Raw genomic sequence first — 15,741 nt, 5'->3', positions numbered from 1 at the left:
GTTGTTTAAGTGTTCCCTTTATTTTTTTGAGCAGTGTATATATTCTCACATTGACCTTACATAAATATTCTCACATTGACCCTACATATATATTCTCACATTGACCCTACATATATATTCTCACATTGACCCTAAATATATATTCTCAGATTGACCCTACATATATATTCTCAAATAGAACCTGCATAGTGTATTCTCACATTGCTTACGAATGAAATCAGTCAGTTGGCAGGAAACTATGTTTTCCTTTCAAAAGTACAGGAAATTATTGCAGTCCAATTTTAGTTTCAAATGTTTTGAGGACAGAGAAGCTTCAGATGTTCTGTGTCCATGAGTTGAGTCAGTAAATTAACATCTTAATTCAAGCCAGTTGATCAATATTATAGCCTAGTAATATCTAAGTTATAATAGACCTGCATTTGTATGAGAGCTTTGTAGAGCTCATGTCTGTCTACTCTGTCCTCCCTCCTCTTTTCAGGCCAAATCTACTGTGGAAGGGGAGAGAGACCTCCAGCCATGGAAGAAAGAAGAGGGTCTGAGGGAGATGCCAGGTAATGATGAATGGATTGCTGTAATAAAAAATGACATACTGATTGACAACCTCATTGTTTTATTTGACTACATATGACCATCATGCTTCTGTTGTCTCTTCAGGCACTGATAGTGAACACAGAATGACAGACCCAAACACACAGACCTCTCTAGACACGGACCAAACAGAGCTCACTGAGCAGCTCAGAACCAAACACAGCATAGTGACTGTCAACAGGTCAGATACTGTTTTCAAGTCAGACCCGGAGCCTGAGAGCCTGAGCCAGGTGTTCCAACTCACAGGTCCAGGACCTGTTGCTAAACAGCAGCGCAGCCTAAACCCCGAGAGAACAACCGATCTGCCTGTAAACTCCCGTAAGCAAAGAGGCAGTGATACAGTGAATGATCGGCCATCTTGTTCTAGTTATGCTGCCGAGACAGTCTCAGGAAGCCCCTCGCCTCTCAAAAAGTTGAACCCCATTCCCCCATTTCCTCAGATGGTGAGGGGTGAACACGAGTATTCCCAGGGCGGTTCAGGGGTCAAGTCTGAGGTCATAGTTATTGACCCCCTCCATGTTGACGAGGGGGAAGATGGGGATGGCACGCCCTCGTCGTGGAGACAAGGTGACATCATGGAACACCGGCATCATCAAGGAGGACATAGTGAAGCAGATGCCATGCTTCTTGGAGGACATTCGAGTAACACTTATCATCATCATCCTCACCCAGGTGTCCAGCCAGCAGCAAGACAGAACTCACCTGACAATCACTTCTACACCATTGGCATGGACGGCGCTTTCAACAACCGCCTCGGCACCTTTCAGAACCCCGCAACCACCGCTCCATTGGCCGAGGGAACCGGGGAGCTGCAGTACCCCACCTGGGTGGATTTTGAGGGGAGCGCCCCCGACACCCACCTGGGCGACATGACTGGGACTCATCAGGACAGAGGGTCTAGGGAGGAGGGGGCGAGGTCCTACAGGTGCACCTTCTGCGGGAGGGAGTACCCTCACCTGTGCCAGCTCAAGATGCACCAGAGGGTCCACACGGGGGAGAAACCGTACGAGTGTGCCCTGTGTGGGAAGCAGTTCAGCCAGCTGTGCGGCCTGAAGCGGCACCAGAGAGTACACACAGGGGAGAAACCTTTCAGATGCGCTCAATGCGGGAAACAATTCTCTCATTCCAGCAACCTGAAAGTGCATCAGAGTGTCCATACAGGGGAGAAACGGTTCCACTGCACCCAGTGTGGAAAAAACTTCTCCTTTCTGAGCAATCTGATAAGACACCAGGCAGTTCACGCAAGGAAATGATATGTTGTATTGATTTGCTGTGTTGATTTAGGATAGTTTTTTTCTGAATTGATTGGAAATTGAATGAGGTGTGTGATTGCTCTGTCTAAATGCCTCAACTCTGAAATGTTCGACTTGTTAGTTATACACGATTTCAACCAGTTAGCAACTTGGAGATTTCCGAGTTTCCCAGTTCCGACTAGCACGTACACGCGGCATTAAAAGTCGCGTTACCTGTTCTTTGTATTCATACTTTGCGTTCTCTTTTTTCTCCTCTAACTATTATTTTGTATTCTGGAGCAAATTGTAATGAAAAGAATGAATCAATGTTTGCTGCAGATTGTTATATTGGTTCAACATAAGGTTCAACTTTTTATTATTCAAATTCCTACAGTATTTGTGTAGTGTTGAAAATAATCAGGCCAAAATAAGATTGTCACAAGGAACATGCTTGTGTTAAAATTTAAACGTTTTTTGGGATGTTTTGAGAAATAAACCAACTCATGGGAAATGAGAAGAACGTATTTTGTCTTTGAGAATAATGCATGAAGCTTTATCTCATCAGACAGTAAACTGTGATCTCAGTGTTTACGCTGAATTGTCTCCGGAAGTAGATGGTTTAACCCCGGAAAAGGGTATTGCGCGGGTAAGTTTGTTTGCTAGCTAGCTTGCATAGTAAGGTTGGCTTCATAGCATTCATTGCCATGGTTATCAATTGAACCGCTGAAATGGAACGTAAATCACAGAAAATAAAGTGGTGACAGCTGCATAGAAGTACTTGGAGGTACGGTATTTGACAATAGTTAAAGGGTGTCACGACAGTGGGTTTTTAATGAGTGTAGGTGGCAGCTGCATAGAAGTACCTGGGTGTACGAGATTTTACTGCAGAAGAGGTAATGGGGTGGTGATTTTAATAAAATAGTGGTATATACTGTAGGTGTAGGGTTAAGTGGTGGATGTATTTATTTTAGTTACAGGAATAATGAGAATTCAATGTAGGTAGGAAATGACTGGCCCAACTTTAGTATAGTAGGTGGCGGTGTACGTACATTTAAATTGGATGCGATCCGCCAATCCCGAAGAAGGAGAATCAAATCAAATGTATTTATAAAGCCCTTCTTACATCAGCTGATATCTCAAAGTGCTGTATAGAAACCCAGCCTAAAACACCAAACAGCAAGCAATGCAGAGAAGAAGCTAGCTGGCTTGTGCTTGTAGTCGAATAATAACAAAGATGTTCAACGAAATCGTTTTTCGTGCGCGTGTAGCGTCCGTTATGGAAACTTTAACAGCAACAGCCGTACGAGCAGTGTGTCAAATAATGGAAGAAAGCTACGCTGCTCTTCGTGTGGAAATGGAGTGTAGCCATGAACCGAACAGGAAGCCCCTGGCGAAGGAGATTGGCACAGGGAGGGAGAAGGAGCCTGTGCAAGCATTTAGCCCTTGCCGTTCTTCTGATCGTATACAAATGGCAGGTGAGATGTCACATGCGCCGAATACAACATGTGTGGACCTTACTGTGAAATGCTTACTTAACATTACAAGCCCTTGACCAACAATGCTGTTTTTTTTAAGTAAACAAATATTTGAAAAGTGAGTAAACTAAAGTTTTTAAAAATTGGGGGGAAAAGCAATAACGAGGCAATATACCAGGTGTACCGAGTCAATGTGCTGTGGTACAGGTTAGTCGTGGTAATATGTACTGTACCGGTCAAGTTTGGACACACCTACTCATTCAAGGGTATTTCTTGTTTTTCTGCATTGTCGAATAATAGTGAAGACATCAAAACTAGGAAATAACACATGGAATCATGTAGTAACCAAAAAAGTGTTAAACAAATCAAAATGTATTTTATATTTGAGGTTCTTCAAAGTAGCCACCCTTTGCCTTGATGACAGCTTTGATCACTCAACCAGCTTCATGAAGTAGTCACCTGGAATGCATTTCATTAACAGGTGTGCTTTGTTAAATGTTAATTTGTGGAATTTCTTTACTTCTTAAATGTGTTTGAGCCAATCAGGTCTGTTGTGACAAGGTAGGGGTGGTATACAGAAGATAGCCCTATTTGATAAAACACAAAGTCCATATTATGGTAAGAACAGCTCAAATAAGCAATGAGAAACGACAGTCCATCTTTACTTTAAGACACGAAAGTCAGTCAATCCGTAAAATTTCAACTCATAAATGTGCCAAAATTTTTTCAACTAACCTGCTTAGTCATGTTTTTATCTGAGCGGAAGAGCTCGGCTGGCATTTTGACTCAAAGTGATCTTGACTCAGAAAAGGTTGGTTACCACTGATCTAGAGGTTAGCTCTGCCCTGGACCAGAGCTAGAAGATAGCTAGCTAGCTACCTATAACCCTGTATGGGTGGTTGCTTGGCCCACACTCAATCTTGGGTTAGGGTTAACTATCACCTAGCCCGTTTGACTCCAATATGGCTTGTGTAAATGAGAGCAAGCTATCACCCAGGTGAACACTACACATTGGGGGTGAATGAAGGGGTCAGTTGTCCCCAATAAATGTGGGATCCAATGTAAATCCCTTTAAGTACAGTCATTAGCTGTAACACTATGCAGTCAATGTTATGGCAACTTTTTTTTTCTAGTAAGTTAGATATTATGGAATATGGGCCTTCATAGCTAGGGAACTAAAGGTACTGTGATTCACAGTACCCAAATCTTAACTGGTATGTTACCCCACCAGGTTTGAGAAAGACCCCTGTTGAGGAACAGCAGGATGAAGAAGAGGCCAGCGGTGCTGATATGGAAGATGATCCCATTGACCACGATGATCCCACAAGTCATGATGATTACGCTCCACTGTTACCGATGTCATCGCAAGGACCATCACAGCCTGTTAAACCAAAGACCACATCCTCTCTGGTTAAGCTTATGGAAGATGAGGTCAGTGGAGCTTGTGATCATATACTGGGGGCCTAATTCATAAATGAGACTATATAAATTAGACTCACGTTTCGTAGCAAATTATACATTTCAACGACATGTACGGACAATACCAAGGTAAACGATGCAACTTCTTAATGTTAAAACAAATAAGAAGCATAATTTAACGTTTCATATCTAGCTAGCTAACTTGTACTAAGAGTTGGCTGGCTGGCTAACGTGAGTTGGCTGGCTGGCTAACGTGAGTTGGCTGGCTGGCTAACGTGAGTTGGCTGGCTGGCTAACGTGAGTTGCTTACATATGTTTGGGACATTGAATATATGTGAACATTCCATGATATTTGCTATCCACAGTGTGTTGTGTTGGAGCCAGTAATGTGTTATTGTCAGTGGCTGTTTGTGTGTGATGTCAGATATATATTTTTTGTATATTAATACGCCTACCCATAATCCTTAATATAATCCTATCCTTTCTGCATGCACTTTAATTGATACTCCAATAAATATGGCACCATAGAACTCTGTTAAGCCCAACAATTAGCCAGTCTCATTATTATTTATTAAACTTAAGTTATCTGTTACAGGTGCACCATTCGATTGTTCCTGTCAATTCTCTACTATCACTCACAAGATGCACAACCTGCTGCAAATTGTTCCACTGTCCACTTTGTCTCAGCTTTAAACCAACCAAACGCTCAAGATTACAGCGCCATGTTGATGTGCACCTGAAAAATGCAGTGTCTTTCAAAGGTATGCTGATGTTTTAACCATGTAGTCTGCTAGATTGTATTATCATTCTTGTAAAGATGTGCTTTACTCATTTCCGTCTAATTTTTCTAGGTAAAAAGATTTGTAAATGCAATTTGGACTGTAGGACAGATGGCCATTATCACTGCCCCCAGTGTGAGAGAACTATCATCAGGAGGGATGCCATGGCAAGTCATCTGCTGTTGTGTCAAGGGGCTTCAGCTCCTGTTTCATCAGCTGCACTGCCCTCTACGCATGCTGTACCGTCCACACCTTTGGTACTGCCCACGCCTGCTGTAAACCAGCATATTAAAATCACCACCCATATCCAACTGCCTCATAGTCCAGCCTATAGTACTCTGACGATTATGTGTGATCACTGTGGTTTTGTGCTCCTGAGAAAGAACTTGAAGCAGCACCTGCTGAGGAAACACCCGGAGATAGCCACTCCATTGGAGGGAGCAGAATCAGATCCTGTGTCTGTGGCACAACACGGCACCATGAAACATGCTGAAGGGACCAGGCGGAGACGGAGACTGACCGCCACCTGCACCATATGTGGGCGTATGGTGACCATGAAGAACATGCGAGCACACATGAACAGAAAACACCCTGATTCCTGGTAGATGCCTGCTTTGCAAACAGAGGCATTATAGCCTGATCCCAGATCTGTTTCTGCTTTTGCTTTTTGTCATTGAGAAGCAAAACAATTTGGCCAAGAAAAAGAGTACAAGGAGTGGAATGTTAGCGAAACAGGTTCTGGATTTCAGGCTATAGGCTTCACGCATCAACTACTTCATTGATGGCTGAATTCTATTATAATATTTTTTATAACAAATCTTGTACATTCATGTTGTATATTTTTTTAACATACAAATGGAGAAAATTGCATTTGTTAATATGACCCCTCAGTTTCATTGGGTTACGGTTATGACCTGGCTGCCAGTTCCATTTCCAAGGCCTGAGTGCTGGTCTTGCAAACAAGCACAACAAACAATTGGGCAGGAAAACTATAGACATTTTGTTATTTTGAACATTTCTTGCAGTCTCTATAACTTGTTAAAGTTGACTATTGTACAAAGTATGTTGAAAAGATGGGGAATCATGCTCCACTCACTCACACCAAACAATGGTTGTTCAAATCTAGGCTATTAGAATCAAGTTATATAGCTTAGTATTTTATAACTGTAGAAAGGTACATAGCAGCTTATAAGATCAAGAGGATGAGAATGTTTGAAAGTTTGTTCAGGCAGTTTGTCTTGTTGATTTTGTTTAGTGGGAGAAAAGAAAACGCCACTTATGCTGTTGGGAAATTTCCTATTAATATTTTTGAGTATCAAATAAATTCTCAACAAAAGATGTAAGAAGCTGATAGAATCAAGGGCGTATCTAAACTTGTATTTACGGTATTTCACCGGCCCGCCCAACCTCGTCAGCTGTCCGGAACTAATCAGAAGAAAACTTCCGGGGGATGTGAAGAGGTGTGAAAAGGTGAAGCCACCATCTGATAACAAAGAAGATGTTCACTGTAGCCTTCTCACATCACAGTAGGAACAAATTAGATTGTTTGTTGTAGTCTACTTGGTAACCATGTCTCACGAACTCGCTTTTCGTTGTCGTGTCACCTCCATTATGGAAGCTTTGACAGCAACAGTCGTGCAAGAAATCTGTCAATTTATGGGAGAAAGCTATGCTGCTCTTCGAGTGGAAATGTTGCATGAACAAAATAAAAAAGAGACAAGGATGGAGAAGCCAGCGAACTGCCTTAAGAACGTTTCAAAACCTGGTGAGATGTTGACAGTTAACTATTTAGTGTACAACGCACATTTTAGCGTCTGGTGTACATCCATGGTTTAATTAAGCAATAATGTACGAGGGGGTGTGGTATATGGCCAATATACCACGGCTAAGGGCTGTTCTCATGCACAACGCATCGCACAGTGCCTTGACACAGCCCTTAGCCGTGGTATATTGGCCATATACCACAAACACCTGAGGTGTCTTATTGCTATTATAAACTGGTTACCAACGTAATTAGAGCACTAAATATAAAGGTTCAGTGTACGGTCTGAAATACCATGGCTGTCAGCAAATCAACATTCAGGGCTTGAACGACCCAGTTTATAACACGCAATAACCACAGAGGGCTAAACCACCACTATAGTGGTGTCTGAAAAAAAAAAAGATATATAAAATCATTAATGCGTCTATTTTCATTATTTGTATGTTAGTTACCCCACCAAGTTTTGGAAACTTTCCAATTGTGGGGCAAATCCTCAATAAACAAGAGGCCAACTATCATTGGCTAGAAGACGGTGCTGTTTTTGAAGGCCTAGCATCACCGGTGCCAGAGACGGAGAGACAAGAGCCATCACAGCCCCCTGGTCAGATTACAGACACGGTAAATTGCGTTTGGTTTGTCCCACCTACTTTGTAAGTGAGGACCACCACACGAGATGTTTGTGATGTTGATGCATCCCCAACATAACTGGCTGTAGTTTAGAACGTTATTCATCAATAATGACATTGTCTTTTGGAAGGTACCATGGCCAGTATGGCTCATCAAACAGGAGGAAATGGCTGATGATGATCTGGAATCAGAAGGTTAGTTGAAGCAACTATTTTCAATCACGATGTAAAGTATTTTATTTCCCTTGTATTACATTGTGTATTTGTCATAATTATATAAATTATTTATTTTTGTAATATACATAAAAAAAAATTTTTAAAAAAATCCATTCCAAAAACAAATGTGTGTGTATATATACGAACAACAACTTAGACACACAGACTACATCTCATCTGCCCAGACCAGCATGCTCACACCCCATCCCTCGTGCCTGCATTATTGTTTGCCACTTGGCCTTAAATTGAACCGATTTGTTTTTCTTGGTCGCCCTTACTAATTCAATAATAAATCATTACATTTTTCCATTGTGTCAATGTCAGTGGATTGATTGACTTCCAAGTTTTTAGTATACGTTTTTTTCAAGATGAGTGCTGATACCCAATGGGCTGGACGATTCTGTTAACTCGCTACACCCCAATATGTCATGTCTTAAAATATGCAGACAGACGGATTAAAAATACATTTACATTGTAATGACATTCTGACAGCCAACTTTCTAGCTCCAGCCCACAATTTCTGGGTATTATAGCATTCCCAGAAAACATGGATTATTGAGTCATTAATAGTTTTACACTTAAGACATGACTCTGCCATTGTGCTGAATTTTGTCTCTTGTATAATCAATTCTATACATTATACTGGATTAAGCGTACATTTTCGTTTACTGTAATTTTGTTAGTTATGCTCCATCTTTCCCTCCATCTTGTGCCAGCATCAGTTATTATTTAAATCTTGGTTCCAATAGTTAATATTTTTTTTCTAATAGATTGTCAGTTGGATATGCTCTCTGCTTTCTAACAAACATGTAGGCAAGACAAATGGTTTAATTTACGCTAATCAATGTGGTCTTTATTTTATTTTGCACTTGTAAAGACCCTCAAAGTAAACAATCCCTTTTAATGAGTCATTGTAAAGCTAACTCTGTGACATTCGTTGTTGGTGACTTCATTTCCAGGTTACGGCGAGTGGATTCCAGAGACTCCCAAGGCCAATCAGAATATCACAGGAGAAAGTGATGAGGAAGAGAGAAGTCCAGCCTCTGGGGGATCCAGAGAACTTGGACTCGACGACTTCAAGAGAGAACAGAGTCCGTTGCTAGTGTCAGCTGAGGATGCAGCGACACCCATAAAGACAAAGTATAAAACACGCATGTTAGAACACACTGGGAAGTCACGTTTTCGCTGCGATATCTGCGGTGAGAAATTCCAGCGTCAGAGCGGCTTGACCAGGCACCAGCGGCACAAACACAACACCGTGAAAACCTACAGTTGTGCTGTGTGTGGGAAAGGGTTCACCTACATCAAATCCCTCAACACGCATGAGCTCACGCACTCTGAGGTCTCTATCAGTTCAACTATAACTCTGGATGAAGCCAAGGCAAGGAAAAGAGGTCTGACTGATGAACCCACAGACAGAAATGCAGCAAGAGATGTGAGTTGTGTAAAGTGTTGCCCATTACCAGTACCTTGAAGATGCACGACTGATCACAAGGCTTCCATTTTTTGTTGTTGTGTTTTTCTAGATGATCAGTGCCATCCTTCACTCAAAGCCAGGTGGAGAAAAGGTATTCCAGGAGTATGGGAAAACCAAAGGTCTTACGGATAGCACACGGAGACTGATGGTGAACATTATTGTGGCCGACATGATGGAAAATCATGGGTACGTATGATGACAAATGGTATAATATTTAAGTGTATGATTTGTCAAACTTAAAGGTATTAGACACCCCAAAATGAAAGTCTGCTAGATGATTTCAGACCTTAAAAGCAGACTACTGTCAATATACTGTATGTCCTCATCCCACACTATTGCTTGATATATTTTTGTTGCCAATTCTTTCCGTTCATTTTGAGGTATAGTTACTATATCTACAAACCAATGGTTAGGAAATGGAAACATGGCTTGACAGTAGTGTACTTTTGACGTATGAAAATATCTTAAAAGCTTTCATTTTAGGGTGCCCTTTGACACAAGCTCCATTACTGTGGCATTGTGATTTTAGGTGGATCTGAAACACCAGTCATGCATGCATTCCCTGTAGAGTACCAGCCTGTCTGTTAATACTGAGTGGGTTTCCCCAGAACCATCCATCAGCTTTAGATCACAACATGTAGTGAGGCTTCAGTTTTGCTGAGAAATGAATCACTGATTATCGCTTTTACTAGAATTGTTGTTACTTTTTATTTTATCTTCCTCAAAGTAGGATCCCCCCATCAAGTGTCCGCACCAACTACGCCCTGGGGATTGTGACTTTATTCCCCTACTTGAATGATCCAGATTCAGAGCATGGTTATGTAAGTATGAACTGAGGACTGAATTCTCTCTCAGGGGATACCAGGCCTACAGTTCCAGGATGTTAAATTAAATGGTGTTGATAATTTTGATCTGTTTTGTTTTTGACTGACAGGAACAATATTACGACGCAGCTAGTGGGTCTGGTTATCTGACCTGGAGAATAAAGACAGTGGGGCGCAACAAATCATGCAAGATCAAGCGGAGAACCAAGTCCACCTATCAAAATGGTCCAAAGGCTCAACAAATTTCCCCTTCAGCTGTTGAGGAACTGTTAGGTGATGAATGCAAAGGCACAGCTAAGTTCCTCCTGCACGATATTATCCCAATTCTTTTCTAAAGTGTAGTCCATCAAAATACCCACATCTTATTTTCACTCATCTGTTATCAGTTGATCGAGACATTTGGTAAGTCATTGTTGGATTGTTTTTGTAATGTCCATCAGATTCTAGTTAGAGCTCTTTAGCAAATAGTGGTAATGGTAGGGAGTTTTTTGTGCTGAATTTTCCCTGAAAGTTACATCTTTGTAATCTTTCAGATGAACAAGTGTCCATGTCTGAGGTCTCGATCTGCTCAGTTGGGTCTGATTCCTCTGGATCAGCTTTAACTCTGGAAAAAACCAAGGCAAGAAAAAGAGGTCTGACTGATGAACCTACAGACAGAAATGCAGCAAGAGACGTGAGTTGTGTAAAACGCTGCTCTGTTAGCTCCACTACTAGCGCGTTAGTGATATTACTTTAAAACACGTGTAGCTGTTTCTGTTCTGCCTATTTACATACCCTTGTCTTCTTGTCCATTACCACTACCTTGAAGATGCTCGACTGATCACAAAGGCGTCTATTGTGTTGATGTGTTTTTCTAGATGATCAGTGCCATCCTTCACTCAAAGCCAGGTGGAGAAAGGGTATTCCAGGAGTATGGGAAAACCAAAGGTCTTACGGATAGCACACGGAGACTGATGGTGAACATTATTGTGGCCGACATGATGGAAAGTCATGGGTACGTTAATAATTCAATGTTAGAAATGTGTGATGACCAAAGCTGTATTATGTTTAACAGTGCATGATTTTAGTCAAACTTAGAGAACCTGTGTGTTCATACTGGGGGGGTGGTTTCCCCAGCACCATCCATCAGCTTTAGATCAAACCATGTAGCGGGGCTGACTGACGTTTTGCTGAGAAATGAATCACTGATGGTAGCTTTTACCAGAATTTTTATTCAATTTTTTTATTCAGCCTTTATTTAACTAGGCAAGTCACTTAAAATAACTTTTTATTTCCTGAGGGAACTTCCTATGTACTGATGGGTGGATGCATACAATACACATTAAAACATAAAACAGTATTTTATTTAAAACATTTTATTTCAATATTTTTTGTTTTCTTCCTCGAAGTAGGATACCCCCATCAAGTGTCCGCACCAACTACGCCCTGGGGATTGTGACTTTATTCCCCTACTTGAATGATCCAGATTCAGAGCATGGCTATGTAAGTATAAATGTAGGACTGAATTCTCTCTCAGGATACCAGACCAAAAGTTCCAGGACATTAAAACGGTGTTCATCTTTTAAAAAAACGGTTTTCTTATTGATTGACAGGAAAAATATTACGATGCAGCTAGTGGGTCTGGTTACCTGACCTGGAGAATAAAGACAGTGGGGCGCAACACATCATGTAAGACCAAGAAGAGAACCAAGCCCACCTATCAAAATGGTCCCAAGGCTCAGCGAAGTTGCCCTTCAGCTGTTGAGCAACTGTCGGGGGATGAATGCAGAGAGGCGATATCTGTGCTTCAGCATACAACAACTAATGATTCACTGGTTCGAGAGAAGATGATGGCGACGTTCCAATACAGACAGGAGGTGGTTCATGATCCGGAGAAGTCCTCAACTGTCCTAGATGTCTTCCCCAGATTCCTTGACACTACAGGCTTGGTAAGACTGTATGAATAGAATTTATCATGTTTTGGTGATTTTAAAAGAAAGTGGAAAGATAATTAATTTTGTGACTTTTTGTTGAATGTACTTCAGATCAACCAAGATTTCACCAGACTTTTTGGAGAGGTGGTGTCTGGGACATTTATGACGAAGTGGCCAACATTTTTCAAACCCAGGGTCATCGCAGATTGCAAAACCCTTCCCTTCAGCGAACCTGTGGAAGACCTCCTCTCATCTGCGCAGCATGAATCCAATGATTATGGTACTAGTGCAGAATTCAAATATATGTTCTTTGGTGTTTCCAATTACTTTTCTAACTTGACCATACAATGTCTGAGTGAAACTGGCATGTGGGCTTTTACTGAGCATTTCTTGTTTTCCACTGAAAAATTAGGATGGGAGAGTGACTTGGCAGCCATTTTGTTGCTTCTGCATCTCCTACCCCCGACCTCAAAGGGCCCGAAGACCGCAAAGATCCGTACCTCTCAAGCTGCTGACCATCTGGTTAGATTTATGAAGGTTTGTATGTTCTGTGATCTTTGTGCACTTCTCCTTTCATTTGGACAGTATTTGTTAACAATACACAGCTCCTGTTAGCCCCTCCCCTGCCACTATGACAGTTTCACATAATGGTCTCCAGAGGTGTAGCCAAATTCAATTACATCCCATGTAAATAGGATAACCATTCATTTTATTATGAAACTCTGAGCGCATATGAGTGAAAATATAGTTAAGCTAAACCCTCATCGCTAGGTTGCTTAGATTAAGATTACGATCACTTTATTGGTCAATTGCACACAAGGTCCAACCGAAATTTGACTTTCTCTTTTAACCCAACCCCGCCGAAAGACGCACATGCATATACAGGTTTTGGAGAGGTGCGGGGGGCTGCCAGACTGGGTGCCTGGGGAGCTGCTGTTGTGGGAAGTAAAGTACCTTGCTCATGGGCACAACGGAAGGCAATGGCATCTAGAATGGAACTGGCAACCCTCTGCCTGCTTGCTCACCTCTAACCACTGGGCCAGTGTTTCCCAACTCAAGTACCCTGAACAGCACATGTTGCGTCCCCTGACAAACTAACTTGATTCAACGGCTGGATGATTAGTTGACATGTTTCAGGTGTGGTTGTCCAGGGCTACAATAAAATGTGTACTGTTGAAGGCCCTGGAGGACTGGAGTTGGGAACCACTGCGCTACTCTACCTGCCTAGTGGTCATGTGGTCTGCCCTCGGGATTGTGGAACACGTTATTTACTGTTGTCTTGTTCTCTTTTCCTCAGGTGGGGACAAGTATGGTGACCTTCCTTGAGACGGTTAGATATGAGCAGCAGCCCTTCCTCCTCTGTGTCGGTGAAAGGAAGAACAGCCTTCAGAAGTTTTACATCGTCGTTGACCAGAAGGCCATCCCATGCAAGGCCCAAACATCAGTGGCAGCTTTTGATGAGCTCTTTAAGGCACACTATGTCTTCAGTGTGTCCTACCATGAAGCGTTGTGTAACTTCTACACATTCATCCAGACCACCGTGTACGGTATCGACGTGGGGAAGGCAAAGGAGTCCTCAAGAGTCAAGGAGATTAGAGTAAGGCTGCTTAACAAAGACCAGGGGAGTGGTGCCGCCGGAGCGCAAGGGAGCGGCGCTCCTGCCCTTTTTTCAATTTGAGAATATAAATTAGTAGTTTAATAGTTTAACACCATCTGCTCTATTTCGCTCCTAAAACAGTAACTCAAGAAGATCTAAGTGCATATCCCCATGAAGCTGATTGAGATCAAATGATTGTCATGCAGATGCAGTTTGGACATTTCACCGGTAAAACGCAAATAATTATCATTCACCAATGACACTGATGGCCTATTTGTAAATTATATATGCCTAACTTGGTGTTTGAGGGTATTACATTTTAGTGGGAGAGTGTGGACATAGGGCAGATGTTGCAGTTAGAGGATGCATTTTGTGCATATTGTATTATAATATTCATTAGGTTACATCTGTCAGTACAAACTTTAATTGTAAAATGATGTAATTCACTTTTTGGGGGTCGGCTCCCGTACCTAAAAAACCCCAAATGGCACTATACCACTTACATAGACATGTGAATTGTGATGTGTTTACATGTTTTATTTGTAAAATACACTACAGCAGTTGTGCATTGCTTTTTTTGACAAGTTTCATCATGGTTTGTCAATAAAACGTACTTGAATCTGGACCGCAATTGTTGTAGATTAAAATAAATCAGTCAATTGAAATAAATTCATTAGGCCATAATCTATGGATGTCACATGATAGGAAATGCAGATAAGCATACATTTAGTACATTTCAGTATATATGTAAAAACAACAACAAAGGTAGGGGTGTGGATCAGAAGACAAGTCAGTATCTGGTGTGACCACCATTTGCCTCATGCAGCGAGACACATCTCCTTCGCATAGCGTTGATCCAGCTGTTGAATGTTCTCCCACTCCCCTTCAATGGCTGTGTGAACTTGCTGGATATTGGTGGGAATTGGAACATGCCGTCTTACACTTCGATCCAGAGCATCCCAAACATGCTCAATGGTGACATGTATGGAATTATGTTTAGATCCTTGCAACATGGGACTGTGCATTATCATGTTGAAACATGAGATGGTGGCAGACTAATGGCATGACAATGGGCCTCAGGATCTCGTCACGGTACCTCTGCATTCAAATTGCCATCGATAAAATGCAATTGTGTGTGTGTTGTCCGTAGTTTATGCCTGCCCATAACATAACCCTCACCGCCACTCTTAACAACATTGACATCAACGAACCATTCGCCCACATGACGCAATACACGCTATCTGCCTGGTTCAGTTGAAACCGGAATTCATCTGTGAAGAGTACATATCTACAGCCTGCTAGTGGCCATCGAAGTTGAGCATTTGCCCACTGAAGTCGGTTACCTCGCAGAATTGCAGTCAGGTCAAGACCCTGATGAGGATGATGAGAATGCAGATGAGCTTCCCTGAGACGGTTTCTGACAGTTTTTGCAGAAACTCTTCAGTTGTTCAAACCCACAGTTTCATCAGCTGTCCGGGTGACTGGTCACAGACAATCCCGCAGGTGAAGAAACTAGATGTAGAGGTCCTGGGCTGGTGTGCTTACACATGGTCTGTGGTTGTGAGGCTTGTTGGATGTACTGCCAAATACTCTAAAATAACGTGGAAGGCAGCTTATGGTAGAGAATTTAATGTTCATTTATCTGGCAACAGCTCTGGTGGACATTCCTACAGTCAGCCTGCCAATTGCACACTCCCTCAGAACTTGAGACATCTGCGGCATTGTGTTGTAACAAAACTGAACATTTTAGAGTGGCCTTTTATTGTCCTCAGCACAAGATGCATCTGTGTAATGATCACGCTGTTCAATCAACTTTTTGATATACCACACCTG

At 41.9% G+C, this 15,741-nt stretch overlaps 2 protein-coding genes across 8 annotated transcripts in view; both read left to right on the top strand.

The window, feature by feature from the left end:
- LOC120035034 overlaps positions 1–2,342 on the top strand; it is a 39,812-nt gene extending 37,470 nt beyond the window's left edge. For all 3 annotated transcript variants that reach the window (XM_038981790.1, XM_038981792.1, XM_038981791.1), the window contains 2 exons: positions 479–551; positions 655–2,342. In XM_038981790.1, coding sequence (XP_038837718.1) covers positions 479–551; positions 655–1,841 — 1,260 coding nt within the window. In that variant the 3' untranslated portion in view covers positions 1,842–2,342. The remainder of the gene's footprint in view (positions 1–478; positions 552–654) is intronic.
- Positions 2,343–2,496: 154 nt separating this feature from the next.
- Positions 2,497–14,586, top strand: LOC120034905. Of its 5 annotated transcripts, none has more exons than XM_038981568.1 (18): positions 2,506–2,604; positions 3,089–3,295; positions 4,527–4,726; positions 5,310–5,475; positions 5,566–7,258; positions 7,704–7,873; positions 8,013–8,076; positions 9,057–9,532; positions 9,624–9,760; positions 10,302–10,395; positions 10,509–10,584; positions 10,932–11,071; positions 11,256–11,392; positions 11,787–11,880; positions 11,991–12,326; positions 12,423–12,591; positions 12,724–12,848; positions 13,609–14,586. In XM_038981568.1, the coding sequence occupies exons 5-18, from the start codon at positions 7,063–7,065 to the stop codon at positions 13,987–13,989; spliced, it is 2,595 nt and encodes an 864-aa protein (XP_038837496.1). In that variant the 5' UTR covers positions 2,506–2,604; positions 3,089–3,295; positions 4,527–4,726; positions 5,310–5,475; positions 5,566–7,062; the 3' UTR covers positions 13,990–14,586. The 5 variants fall into 5 exon arrangements, with proteins under 5 accessions (XP_038837493.1, XP_038837496.1, XP_038837495.1 ...); XM_038981567.1 differs by having other exon boundaries at positions 10,509–10,671; positions 11,790–11,880; XM_038981564.1 differs by having other exon boundaries at positions 10,509–10,671.
- The last annotated feature ends 1,155 nt before the right edge of the window (positions 14,587–15,741 follow it).

Source organism: Salvelinus namaycush, chromosome 42 (genome assembly GCF_016432855.1).
Source record: "Salvelinus namaycush isolate Seneca chromosome 42, SaNama_1.0, whole genome shotgun sequence".
Classification (NCBI taxonomy): domain Eukaryota; kingdom Metazoa; phylum Chordata; class Actinopteri; order Salmoniformes; family Salmonidae; genus Salvelinus; species Salvelinus namaycush.
The sequence above is the reverse complement of the archived record's forward strand: the minus strand, read 5'-3'. Positions and strand labels throughout refer to the sequence as shown.

Excerpts from the sequence above, each read along its gene's own strand:
- LOC120034905 (XM_038981565.1), top strand. The coding sequence starts at position 7,063 with ATGTCTCACGAACTCGCTTTTCGTTGTCGTGTCACCTCCATTATGGAA. Across the intron at positions 9,761-10,301 it reads GACATGATGGAAAATCATGG|TAGGATCCCCCCATCAAGTG; the intron begins GTACGTATGATG and ends TCTTCCTCAAAG. Across the intron at positions 11,072-11,255 it reads ACAGAAATGCAGCAAGAGAC|ATGATCAGTGCCATCCTTCA; the intron begins GTGAGTTGTGTA and ends GTGTTTTTCTAG.